A 13672-nucleotide genomic window follows, 5' to 3' on the forward strand; every position below is an offset into this window, starting at 1 on the left:
CCATTCATTTACTCACAAGTTTGGGACCAGATGTACAAAGCATTTTTCAAGTAGCAAACGGGCTGATTCACAGAATCAGCTCGTTTCGACTTGAAAAATGCTTTTTGAGATATACAAAGCCCAAACAGCGATTCGGTAACTTGGTACCGAATCGCAGTTTGGGTTTTGCGATTCCGTATTAGGAAGGGGCATGTCAAGGTCGTCCCTTCCTAATACCATATCCAAATGGTATGCATGATTGTTTTGTGACCGCGAATATGGTCACAAAACAATCGCAGTTAGCACCAGTTTCAAACATTTCTCTGTCCTCATACCTCTATGTGCTTTGCAGCCTGTCTCTAATCCATGTCTGGCCTGGGTGACAGCTACACTTTGTGCATACTTTCTAGACAGCAGCAACACAGGAAGGGCTTAGAGTGACAGGGGATATATCTGCACTCATCTGCATACCGATAGTCTTCCTGGGCTGGGAGAGAGAGAGAGGTGGTTCACACTTACATGTCGAAGGGTTGTGGTCTGCCATCATATAAACAGCTGATTTACCCCCTACTGGAGACAGGGCTTGACTGAAAGGAATTGTTGTGCACTCCTTAGTGCTCCTCTAAAGTCACCCCTGCATCAAAGGCATTTTGAAATATAAGTACTGGATCTCTGACCCCATGTTTTTAGTCCATTTTGGACCTGTAACCAGATATCGCTGGCTCTACATATGCACATTGCCAGAGGGACTGCTGTGCTGCCAAGAGGGACTGCCACTTTGATAACTGCTCTGCTGTGTTGGCCTGCTGCTTGCTGAGCAGCAGGAGGGACTGTCACTTGGCCACCCACCTTGCCGTGCTGCCGTGCTGCCCGCTACCTAAGCATTTTTGATCAACTGTGGTCTTCTAGGGCTTGTTGGCTTGACCCCTGGTCCTTGAAGTCTCAGGGACATCAAAGACTTCACCTACTAGCCCCCTGTTGTGGGACTTCACATTCTGTGCATCCAGTAGTGGGATCTCGATGACAACCCACAATTTGTGTTTACCCGCTCATGGTCTACCCACCCAGTGAGAGCTGCACCCAGCCACCGATTGGGGGAGCTGGAACGCTTTGTGTATTCCCCTTTTTAAAACACCTACTCTGGGAAGGAGCTTATTGTGTGAGGTCCTGCTTGCAATGTGGACCATGGCCGAGTGCTGCAGTCTGTGCCCGCCTCAGTGCTACACTCTGACATCAGACTGCTGCTGCACTCCGAGTGGATGCTCCAGTGTGCCTCACGACCTGCATTGCATGACCACTTCAGGACGCGCCTGCTTTCTGAATCCAAGTGTGCTTGACGATGTCATGCTGTGACCCCAGGCATGAAGGCAGCCACAGCGTAACTCACTGCACAGCCACTTTACTGGACAACAAAGGTACAGTGATCCTCCGAGACCCGTGAGGTCTTTACAGCTGACTTACGCAACATTGCATGAGGGTTGATGGTAAATTATCTGCATTATGGTCTTGAGGGTCTGGGAGAAAGTACAACACTGGTGCGCCTAACACTGAGAGCGCTCCTGTGCCTTCACTGTTATTGTTTCCCTCACATAGTTCACAGGAGCGGGTTTATCATCACATTGTATTATCATTTCGAACCTGCATATTTTGAATGCACATCGCCTGAAAATTATTGATCACATTTATATTGCTTTACTCTTGTTTTCTCAACAATACAAAGAGCTAATGTTATGCCCCCGTGTGGAGTTTCTTTTGTGGTTTATTCATTGTGTTGCTAGTTGAGTGTTTTGCTAAATTTACACATTGCCTCTGAAAAACCTGCCTGCTCTGCGCCAAGCTACCAAAGGGTGAGCACAGGTTATCCTTGGGTGTAACTGACTTATACTGAGTAGAGTGGTGGGTTCTTCCTGGCTTAGGTGCATAAATACCCTAGCTAACCAGAAACCCTATTTCTAACAGAGGTGTAGTTGAAATCAAATGCTATCTATTCTTATGTTGGTGACCCGCATCTCCTTCAGTTTCCTCAAATGAAAATGTAACCCTAAAAATGTTTTTCAATGTGTAAAGATATTGTTCTACAGGAGACTCGCCTGTTATTTGCTGTCACCAAAGTCTAACTTCTTTTAGTCTGTACGATGTGGCTACGTTTTGAATCTACTTGCTATGAGCCCTGGCTGGCTCGGTGTTCAATATTTCAGGTAGAATTGCTAACAGGGGAGACATAACTGCAACTATAAATGAAATACATTAAGTTAGGCTTTTAGCTGAATCAAATGTATTTTTAAGATTTATAAAAACATTTCTAAGCTATAGGAGATTTCGTGACGATATTCTGTATTTCCAGATATAAAATGGGCTAACTATTGACATTTTAGAAGTACCGGCAGTATATGAGTCACATTTCAGATTTTAAACATTGTACGAATGTTGACAGTTTTAGAAGATTCTATCAAAGCGTGTTATTTAAGATTGAGGGTTTGAAGTGGAGAATTTCTATTGAAATACGGGGCAGTTCGTTCTGCTGCATTAGTAGAACATTGGGCCTGGTTACCAGTTGCACGATACTGGCAAAGTGCTAACGCTGCCCTAAGGGAGTGAGGAATTTGTGCAATTTACTTTCATGTAACCATGCAAAAACATTTCAGGAAAATGATGTACAAACACATAATTAAATTAAAGACAAATCTGTGATTTCGCGCTGTATTTTACTGCCAAACGTGTCCGTGAGTTAATTTATTTATGTAAAAATTGAACATTTTAACTGAAAAAAGTGTTCAATGCGCAAGCAGCTGCTCACGTTCTTCTCATTCCGTTGTTCCTGCATGCTCACTGTAAAATGTTGCTGCAAAGGGAGAAATTACATAAGGTGTTGTAATGGTATCATTTTTGGAACTTCGTATTACAAGCGTAACGCGAGTTTCCAGAAATTACGTACGACATCGTAATTTCAATTTCACCCGGGTCTAGTCTGCACACATAAATACACGGAGTCAGGACTGTGCAATTAACGAATTGAGCCCTTCAGAAATGGGAATAAATGTGCTGAAAGGAAACTATCGTGCAGTATTCTGCTTGGTGTTCCCTGTTTTAAGGGGTTTAACGCACACATTTACCACTAATTCAGGGCGGGGCACGTGATAACATGGGATTCTGTGTGTGACAGGAATGAAAGAGATAGGGAAGGTAGGGGAAGGAAGTAGAACATTTAGGCCCATATTTATACTTTTTTTGCACCACATGTGCGTCATTTTTTGACACAAAAGCGGCGCAAACTTACAAAATATAGGTCCATACTTATACTTCTTTAGTGGCGCACTTACGTCATTTTTTTACACAAAAGCGGCGCATACTTGCAAAATACAATTATATTTTGTAAATTTGCACCGTTTTGTGTGCCAAAAAGTGGTGCAAATGCGGTGCTAATAAAGAATAAATATGGGCCATAATTGTATTTTATGAGTTTGTGCCACTTTTGCATAAAAACATTATGCAAAAGTGACGCCAAAAAAGTATAAATGTGGGCCTTATTCTGGCAAGGGGAGCAATTAATGTTGCTATTTCTCCCCTTTGCCAGAGAAATATGAGGAATAGTGAGGTTGGAACAGAAGTGAAGGGTTGGTTGCTGTTGAAGCTACAGCCTTATACGATTTTACTGTCTGGAAGAACTGCCTTACTAACAGTCTGGTGTTACTGCACCTGTGAAAACTGTGTGGTAACACCAAGCCAGTGTGATGAGGCACAGCTGTTCCTCAGCCATAGACAACGCTACACCTGACTCGTAATTACACCACTTATTGTGAGCTTTGGACATTGTGAAATTATGATTTCATTCAACATAACCACTAGAATTAAAGCACTTGTATTGTGTTCAAAAAGCTATGTTTTACAGCTCTTTTCTGTTTTTTGGTTTGTAACAAAAAATGTAAATTAAGTCTTTGCATGTAATAACTTTGGTTTGCATTTCATTTCAGCTGCTTTTTTAAATGTATCTCATTGCTGTAATATTTATCGGATTAATTTAATGATCGTGTTACTGAATCGTGAACTATAAAGATTGTGCTGTTTTTAAACTGTTTGTAGGACCTTCAGTATGAGAAACCATACCCCCAAAATAGCTGTGTTTCAGTTCTTTTCAAAGCGCGCTGGTTAAATTGTCTTAAAACTGTTTGTGGATGAATTTTGAAATGTGTGGTAATTATTATCTTTTGCTTTTGAAAGGAATTCCCACCAACACTGCTGAATTCTGGATTAGCAAACAATATACTTTAGATTTACTGAATATTTAAAATAAACAAATACGCAATAGTTAAAATCATGTACCCTCTGCTGGCAACTTTGACATACAAATTGGGTATGGAAATATTGTTTGCAAAACAATTTGAAAAAAGCAGAATGAAGCACTTCTGCTTCGAAAGGTTCTGCCAGAAAACACAGAGCAGCAGTTATGCTACACATGCATGTAACATTGTCTGTGGGACATGTCCCTACCAACGAAGCCAGTGAATAAGCACAGTACTGCATGCAGCCAATGTCATTACTCGGTAGCCACACAGCCACAGTCTGTTCCTTTGGGCGTTGGTGCACAGATGCAAATAGAAGCAGTGCGCTTCTTGTAAATTGGTAAAATTAGACTACACCTAATTAGTACATTTATGTTACTTGTAAATCCCTAGTAAATGGCACAATCAGAACCCAGGGCCTAAAAAATTTAATGCTGCTAGTGGGTGACAGCATTCATTGTGCTCCTCACCACTAAAGTAGCACTGTAAAACATGTCTCAGCCCTGCCATTGCATCCTGTGTGTCCAGTTTTAAACTGTAATTTCTACCTGGAAAAACAAACCTTTTGTCAGGCCTAAACTTCATTTTTAATACTATTAAGTCACCTGGAAGTTTTACATGTCCTGTCAGTGGAAAAATCTTAAAGTCGTTTTTCACTGTTGCAAGGCCTATTTCTCCCAATAAATAACACTTGGTTACCTTATTACATTTAATAAGTGCTAATGTTAGATTGGGAAAAGACTGTTTGTTGCCTTGGCTAGGGGAAGAGAAGGAACCACTGTTGGGGTAGGAGAGGAAGTTGCCCCACACAAAGGCACCAGGTATACATTTTGCACCTATAGACTAACTCCTTAGAACACTCTTGGACCTGTGGAACTGCTCTACTGCTTGAAGGACTGGCTTTATGTCTGAGAAGGGATATTTGACCTGCTCGCCTTTATCCTAGGCTACCTCTAGTGACTCCAAGGGTCAGTTGGCTAACCTCCTGTGTAAGTGAGTGGGACACAAGTTTCTGCGGTCTCCCTGCAACTGCTCAGCTGCACCTGGACCTGCCTGTGCTCTGCTGATGGCCTCTGCTGGAGTGAGTCCTGATCCCCAAGTAGTGCCCCTCCCCATGTCCTTGACCCTCGGCTGCAATCAGCGAAGCCCCTCCTGAAAGAAAATGTGAAGTTTGGGCTCCTTAGGACCACAAATGAGCCTGTTTGTGCCAAAACCCTGCTGACTGCAGTGACTGTCAACGCAAAGCTCCAGTGAAACCTGCTTTCCATGGCGACCATCGAGGGCTGTACTTTGCCCTACAGCAACAATAGGCAGCAACTACTGCCAGCGTGAAGCTCCAGCGATGACCGGATCTTCATGCTACAACAACAACCATGCATGACTCTTGACCTCCCTTTTGTACCAAAAGCCTCCTCCTTGTGACTTTCTCCAACATGAACACATTTCTTTGCACTGGACTTGAGAAGGTAAATTTTCAGCTGGTCTAACTTGGTCCCTACATCGGGCCAGTGCTCCATCACAGTCAGGCTCAACTTGTGACTTTCCTCCGGTGTAGTGTGATCAGATGAGTACGAGTGGCACTTTGTGCTTTTAGGCACTATCTTCTCTAAAAACTCTAAAGTTGTATATCTTCGGTTTTATTGAATGGATTTTTGTCTCTTTGATATCATTTTGTTCATTAAAATTTACATGGTTTGTGGTTGTTGCCTGAGTGGGGGTCCATCCATCTCCACCAATAACCCAACTTCTTGGAAGGGATAGGAATATAAAAGATGGTAGCTGAAAGATAATATGAAATACTAATAATAGACTGAGTGCCTCAGTAACTAGGTATAATGAATTAATTATTTTCAATAAATGTTTCTTGGTAAAGTATCAATATGATGTATTTACGGTTGCCAGCACACCCTAGGATACGTGTAATGACTGGTTTATGTTAAAAATTTTCACTATGACACAATGGGATCAGCCATTCAGGTTTATATCAAATGATCAGAAAAATTCTCTAATCTTAAGAAACCAAATACAGTTTCAGTTAGAACATCAAGCTATATCTAACCCATTTTTGCTGAAGAATAGAGATGGAAGCAAATTAATGTTATCTTTTCAAGATGGCTGTGTGGGTAAAATGTAAGTCAAGGTTAACCAATACTCTTCAGTAGGGCATTGCCATTTGGAAGTCCTGGATTCCAAAGTGATGTATCCTGCACTCTGAATATATGTACTTGATGGGAACAATTAATGTTTAGGGTAGGATTCCAATCAATGGGTAGCCCAATAGGGGTGCCAACTGACTGGTTCACCAAAGGACAGAAGGTAAAATGGGAGATAAGTTAAGTGGTGTAAGTTTTCAGGTAGAAATCTCTCAAGGGCAGAAGGGTTGAGTGACATCAATATTTATCATGGTGCCAAAAGTAAGGGCCAGGGATATATCTTTGTAGGAATGGCTGACTATGTAATAGTTCTTAGCTCTATAGGGAGATATTGGGAGTTGTAACTAAATCGTTGGGCTATACTTCAGCTCAGAACCCATCAATGCCTCAGTGGTGTTTGTCTTAAGGACTGGATTTATGGAGCTCTGGTCTCTGAAAAAGTAAAAGGTGCAACCATAACAAGTTGGAGGGACAGACTGTAAAGTCCATAAATCTGGACATCGAGTTTCTCAGCAGCAACAGTGGCTTATGTCCAGAAGATGTGATGCTATAGAGCCCAGAGAGGAGAGGCAGTTGCAAATCAGCTCAAAAGGCAGAGTCTGACACAGGGAAACAGCGTCATCTACAAGAGCCTATCTACACAATATGGCACAAAAGACAAATAGAAGAGGTACTGTGTACAACTGGGTGGCCCTTCTTCCCCTAAAAAACAACACACAGCATCAAAGATTTAATAGGATCATCAGTGAGTTTGTCTAGAATTGGTCCAGTATCTGATGTCAGTGTTGATCTAGGTTTGTCCCTGTCATGGACAAGTGTCTTTACCATTTTGTGCATGCTTCCTTTATCCAAGTGTCTGTGGGAGGTCTATGCCTTGGTCTTAATTACTGGTAGCTGTGTGTGTGTCCATGTCTGCATGGCCCAGTGTGACTAGGAAGTGTTCACATTCTTCCAGTTCAGTGAATTCCATGCCTCTACCGTCTATCATGATGACAACCAATCCATCCTAAGCTGTTGGAGTAATCATGCTGTCAGAATTACTTTTCTGCAACCTCAGGGACACCACAGAAGTGAACATTGTCTCATTTTCACCAATCCTCTAAATTCAGAGGTTTACGGTGTGTCTACCAGAAATCCAGACCCCAATTCTGCAGATTTGTAAAGGGGGATTATAGGAAGAGGAAATCTATGCACTGTTCAAAGAAAGACTGTAAGTTTGTGATGTCAGCAGTGCTAGAGTGTATGTCAGTGGACATTTCCCTAACCTGTTTCCCCAGGCACTCATACTGAAGCCCACAGTTGTGATTTCTCTTTTTCTGGCATCTAGTGTTATTTCGTATGTGTTATCTGTTTTCAGGGGTTGCCTTGGTTTCATCTTCAATATTGCCTCGGTGAACAGCAGTTGTCTGGATGTTGTTGGCCCTTGCATGTCCCTTGCATGCATGGAGAGGTCAAGATAGGTTGAGATCCCAAATGTTTGAAATCTTTGTGATTTGGGGGAAAATTCATCAGACGATGCAGATATAAATGGATGGTGTTTCTCTGGCAATTGGGAGCCAACAGCAATGGTCAGGCAGATTGGTAGAACTATGCCACAAGTGCAGAAGCGGAAGAGAATGACAGCACCATGTTTGAAATGACTTAGGTCAAATTGGTTTTCTCAGTTACAGAGAAGATTCAGAGTTTGTAAGGAGTGGACACTCTGCTCCACTGTGTGGTCTATGGCATGCAGGTAGTGTTCACCTGGGCTGGTGCCATGTTTCCAAATGTTATGGCCTTGTCAATCATGTTCCCTGTAGACAGCCTTCCAGTGCACCAGAATTCAAGCAGGTGCAATCATAAGGTGCCAGATACAGAAAGTTGGAGCCTTAAGTAGGCTTACAGCTGTACAGGTGGGCAATGGTGTATCTATCTTCAGGCAAGTGCAGAGAATCAAGAACAGGCCACTGGCCTCCCTTCAAGATGTTCAAACATCAGTTTTTCAATCATTTGAGTTCTATGACAGTACACGTAACCCTCCAAGCCACTCATTAGGTAAGCCATTCTCTCCAGTTGAGCATGTCGCTCATGCTTGTTTCACTTGAGGGTGGTCTGGAGATGGCCCAGTATGCAGTACACTATATATGGAGTTCCTGACACCCCAACTCAATAAATAGGCATGGGAGAACTCTGCTTTCCTTTTGTCACAGCCTGCCTGTTTCTGAGGTTGCTACGGGGACCACAGAACTCAGAGAAGAATCCCCTGTCCTCGATCTCTGAGGAGAGCTCTGCATCAGCTGGTCTTGATGCCATAGGGCCACAGGCAGATGTTCAAAGCGCAGTGATCAGTTTTGCACAGCTGACGGGAGTAACACTCCCCATCAGTTCTAGTGTTCCCTAGCTTAAAGCAAGACAGATTATTTGGTCACTGGCTGCTGAAAACCACAACAGTGGGTGTCTTGGAGACCTACAGTGTAGAGCAGTGGTTCTTAACCTGTGGTCCAGGGACCCCTGGGGGTCTGCAACAGTTTTACAAAATTAAACAATATTACAATTAATAAAGTATATACAAATAAAGCAACTACATTGAAAATGTAAAAACATTTTCTGTTTTTGATTGTGAATTAAACAAAGTGTTTCAATATTTGAGTATTTGTCTGTTGTATACTTGTTTTTGCACTTTTCTGTATTGTTTTGAGGTTCAAAACATAGAAATTGCTTCTGCCTGGGGTCCCCAGCTTCCAATATTGACTCAGTCGGGGTTCATGGATTTTAGTAATAATTCACTGGTGATCCACAGAAGTCAAAAGGTTAAAAATCGCTGGTGTAAATGCCATCTTTAATCCAAGCCAAGCTCGTCCCAGATACATTTATTTTAAAGCATGTGTCTTGACTTCAGTTGCAGCCTTAGAGCAACAGAGGGTTCTGAGAATTACTATTCTAACTCAGTTCCTAGACAAATTGAGGAAAATTCAACTTTACCCAAAATAGTCCAAGGGGCACATTTCCTCCTTTAACTTCAGCCCTGGAATATTTTGGCGAAAGCTAAAAATTATAAATGTGCTTGTTATTCTTTTAACTCGTAGTAGCAGAAATCTGTGTACATGTTAGATATAATGAAGGCAACATCTACCTCTATATTGATAAAAACTCAGTAAAAAAATGTGTTCATGTAAAAATTGTTTCCCATTTAGGATTACATGGAAAGGCCATGGTCTTTAGAGCACCTTCTTTTCCTACCAAGGCCATTCCACATGATTTCCAAAGAGGAAGCTGTTCCTGTGGGGACATTCTGAATCAGACAACACCCTAACCTAGGTGATGGTATCTGATCAATGATTCATTAAACTGGCAACCATTGATACATCCAATTGTGACTCCCAAATATGAGGATGACATCCCTTTAAAGCCCCCCCTATCTGCTATTCGTAATGGGTCTCAAAACCCCTGTTGTGAGTTGGAAAATCTTTCCTGACTCATTAAAGTATTTTAGTAATTAATAAAATATTCTCTTATGGTTACCGACCCTGTGATTTTGAGAACTGCAGGGGTTTGTACATCAGGTCCATAGTTTACGGTTGACCTTAAGACCTAGGCACGTGGGTCATAATTCTGGCTCCAACATCTGTCCCACAATTGTGTGCTTCTAGAAGTACCATGAATCTCTCAGTGCCTCAAACTGTGTATGTGTGGAAATGTGAAACTAAAAAGTACAATGTATTGTCTGACTTTCTCTCAATGACATGTTCCAACATCTCTTTCAATTACATGTAGGCCTCTGCAATCGGAGCTCACCATAACCCAATTACGTTTACCCTTCTAACACCAGTACTTCTAGTTGATGAAGGTTCTGCTACAATAAAAGTAAACGCTTCCTGAAAAGAGCTCTTCTGCTTCTACTATGGTATACTTGCATTTCATAGAATCTGGAACACGGAATAACTGTAACAAGTACTTACTATGGTGACCCTATGGAAAGCCCTGAAGAGTAGCTACTTTCAGACTTTGTTTATTCCACACGTACCCCCAGATTGCCACTCAACACTTCCACTTAGCTCTGTGTGAGTATTATTAATTATTCTCGTTTTCTGTACCGTTCGCTATGAAACATTCTTTTGCGCGTGTCCCAAGGATTGCACTATCTTATGTTTGCAAGAAAAATAAATAAAGTACATACACGCATGCATATAACGTACTTAATCACTAAATAAAACGTAATTTGCTTACCTCACAATAGTGAATATTGACTTCATTTTGTGTCACACAGTCATCAACCTTTACATATTTCAGCACTCCTGTTGTCTGTTTACATTCAGGCTCTTCACCTAATGTCAAATAGAAGAGACAAATATCTTAACAACGGCCCTCAGCGGTGTAAATGTCCTTCCTCAGGTGATGCTCTAGATTGAGTGCATTCCCCCATTCAGTACCAGTGTGTACCCACATTAGGAGCTCCCAGTACCTGATAACCTAACAACAGCACAAACTCAGGCCCATATTTATTCTTTTTTACCGCAGCATTTGCGCAGCTTTTTTACGCAAAAGCACCGCAAACTTACAAAATACAATCCTATTTTGTCAGAAAATGACGCAAATGCGGCGCTAAAAAAGTATACATATGGGCGTCAGTATGCTCATGCATGCACTGCACAGATCAGCATGAACAAAATAGACCACTGGGCGTCTTGTGTCTCTCTGTGTCTGTGCAAGAGGCACCTGCCCCTGAAGGAAGCCCTGGAGGTCAAGAAGGTCAAGAAGGGATCCCTAGGACATACAGTGTACCCTCTCAACGGGCGTCATAGTGGCACCATTTTCTGCTCTCAGTTTCTGTGCAAGAGGCACCTCCTCCCTGAAGGAAGCCCTGGAGGTCATAAGGTCACCGAAGGATCCCTAGGACATACAGTGTACCCTCTCAACTGGCGTCGTAGTGGGCACAGTAACTGTGCACTTCTTGCTTGGGGACTCACAACGTGCCACTCAAAGGCCTCTTTGCCTATATGCCTCCCTCTATGAAATAATACATGGACATGCACATTTGGTGTTCCTTCATTTGCATGTTGCAGGAGGTACCACACCTGTGAAAATGCAGAAATACCCATATTGTATTAAGCAGGTCTACGTTTGTACCCAAACAATGAGTATAATTGAATGGACAATGGATCTCACTGTGCACTTTTTAAATCAGACTCAGATTCAGAAGCACCAGACTACAGCAAGGGGTAAGCACAATGGTGAGCAAAACAGCTTTTTATTTCCCCCTGTCTTATTGATGCGGAACCAGAAGCATGTTTTATCATACTAGGATGGTAATCAGAGCTGTGTGAGACTATTCATGGTCTTATGGTTTTCTGAAAGATGAAATTAAATCATTTTTTTATAATTATACGCCGTAAATTGTATTTTCATTTATTCCATTACACAGAATTAACCACTAAGTCATGGTTCTGGTTACATTCCTTTGTTTATAACTATATTATAGGGTATTTCTAAAGAGCATATCTGCATGACATATACTCTATTTTTAATCATGTGATTGTCATTTTGAAATAAGTAGTTGAATTCTGTAGTATACTGTTTACCTGTCTGCAGCGAAAGAAAAGAAAGGAGAAGAAATGAAGAGAAAAGGAACATTTTAATTTTAGTTGTGTTTTTTTTAAGCTAGGTTTTAGTGATATATATATTTTCTTTTTGAGAAGCACATCGAAAAAGGGACGTTTTTGAAGCTGCTATCTGCAGAGGTAAGCCAACAGAGGGGATTTCAGAACGCGCAGGTTTGTTTATCTATTAGAAAGCTAAAAGGTGATGTCTGCACAGCTTGAACCTAGCTAAAAGGCAATGGTGTGCAGCACAGGCTCAAGGGCAAGGTGCAGTCAATAACTTCTTGGATTGGAAGGTGGATTTGGAGAGAGAGTAGAGGTAGACAGATACTTTATCATGGTGTAGTATTCTTTAAACAGGTGTGGCTTTAACTCTTTTCTAAATTAGGTCATGTGTGGGGCACAGCTGATGGATACAGGGCATTCTTTCCAGAGCCACAGAAAATATACAGGAATGTCATTCTGCAATAATGTAAAATACTTTCCTCTGATATCTAAAGAAATAAAACAAAATATGCAAATGAAGAAAAATGGTTTTACAATAAAAACAATAACAGAAAAATAAGTCTAAAATATGTAATTCAGAAAACACTAAATAGGAGTGTAGTGCCATTTCTACGAACACATTTTCCCATAGACACAGAATGGGTATATGTCTGGTCCGCAATGCTTTGTTTCTATCTCTCTATTTTCAGATATCAGGGTGTATAATGGTCCATTTATGCAATTGGGGGGTTCTGATGACGAAATAAAATATAAGATAAAGGGTTAGCGGTTTGCTGATGTTCAGCACTGTAAGCAATGTAAGATATATATTTTATATCACGTTTACTTTGGAGCATCATAATGAAAATATGCTATTTTTAGAGATGTCGATTTTATTTGTAAGATAAGTAGTTAAAAAGTTGATTACACTATGCCGTTGAATGCAGTAAAAATAAAATAATAATTTTAGTTATGTGGCTCAGAAGGTGGACTGTTAATGAACACTTGTTTTGCTATGCTAAGACACACATTGTATAAGGGAGAGAAGTTCGAAGCTTCTGTCTGCAAAGGTCAGCTATCAAAGGGCTCCATTGTAATTAGAGTGTTCAGGTTTTCTTAGTCTTTCATGAAGGCGAAATGAAGAGTTTGAAAATATCACACTCTAACATCTAAATTAAAACAGAGAAGATCAAAAGAAAACAAGTGATTTTAAATTGAAAACAAATAACAGAAAAATAATTATAATACAACTAATCGGCAAAAGTGAACATGAAATAACTAAAAGAGTGTAATTCACAACAATTTGAATAAAAATTAACTCTTTCATTTGTAATATCCTGCTTTCCTTTAGTCAAAAGTGAGAAGTGTTATTACAGATGCCAGGCGAGCAGACCCAAAATAAAATAAAATCGTCAATGGGTAGTTGTCAAGAACCAATTTATCGTTGTTTTTTTATCTCGGGGTTTTGAGTGACATTATAGCCAACTCTCAGTTTCTCTGTAATCTAACTCTGAACCCCTCAGTTTAAAACATCTCCGTAGCTGACAGCTATCCGGCTACAATGTTCTACATATATATCGTGCAGCACTTGTTGGGGTTATTTTGTCATAGTCTACGTATTTTCATTTCTCAATAGAGTTGTAACTGAGTGTGTCAATGGGATAGAAATATTATTGTGTTCTTTTTCAAACGTTATCAA

General features: G+C 40.9%; 1 protein-coding gene across 1 annotated transcript in view; it reads right to left on the bottom strand.

Annotated features, from left to right (window-relative positions):
* The window catches only part of VWF (von Willebrand factor), a 1017342-nt gene that overhangs the window by 12581 nt on the left and 991089 nt on the right, over positions 1-13672 (bottom strand). The window contains exon 51 of the mRNA XM_069228440.1: positions 10619-10716. Within this exon, the coding sequence (XP_069084541.1) occupies positions 10619-10716 (98 nt within the window). The remainder of the gene's footprint in view (positions 1-10618; positions 10717-13672) is intronic.

The sequence above is a fragment of the Pleurodeles waltl genome, chromosome 4_1 (assembly GCF_031143425.1).
Source record: "Pleurodeles waltl isolate 20211129_DDA chromosome 4_1, aPleWal1.hap1.20221129, whole genome shotgun sequence".
In the NCBI taxonomy this organism is placed as follows: Eukaryota; Metazoa; Chordata; class Amphibia; order Caudata; family Salamandridae; genus Pleurodeles; species Pleurodeles waltl.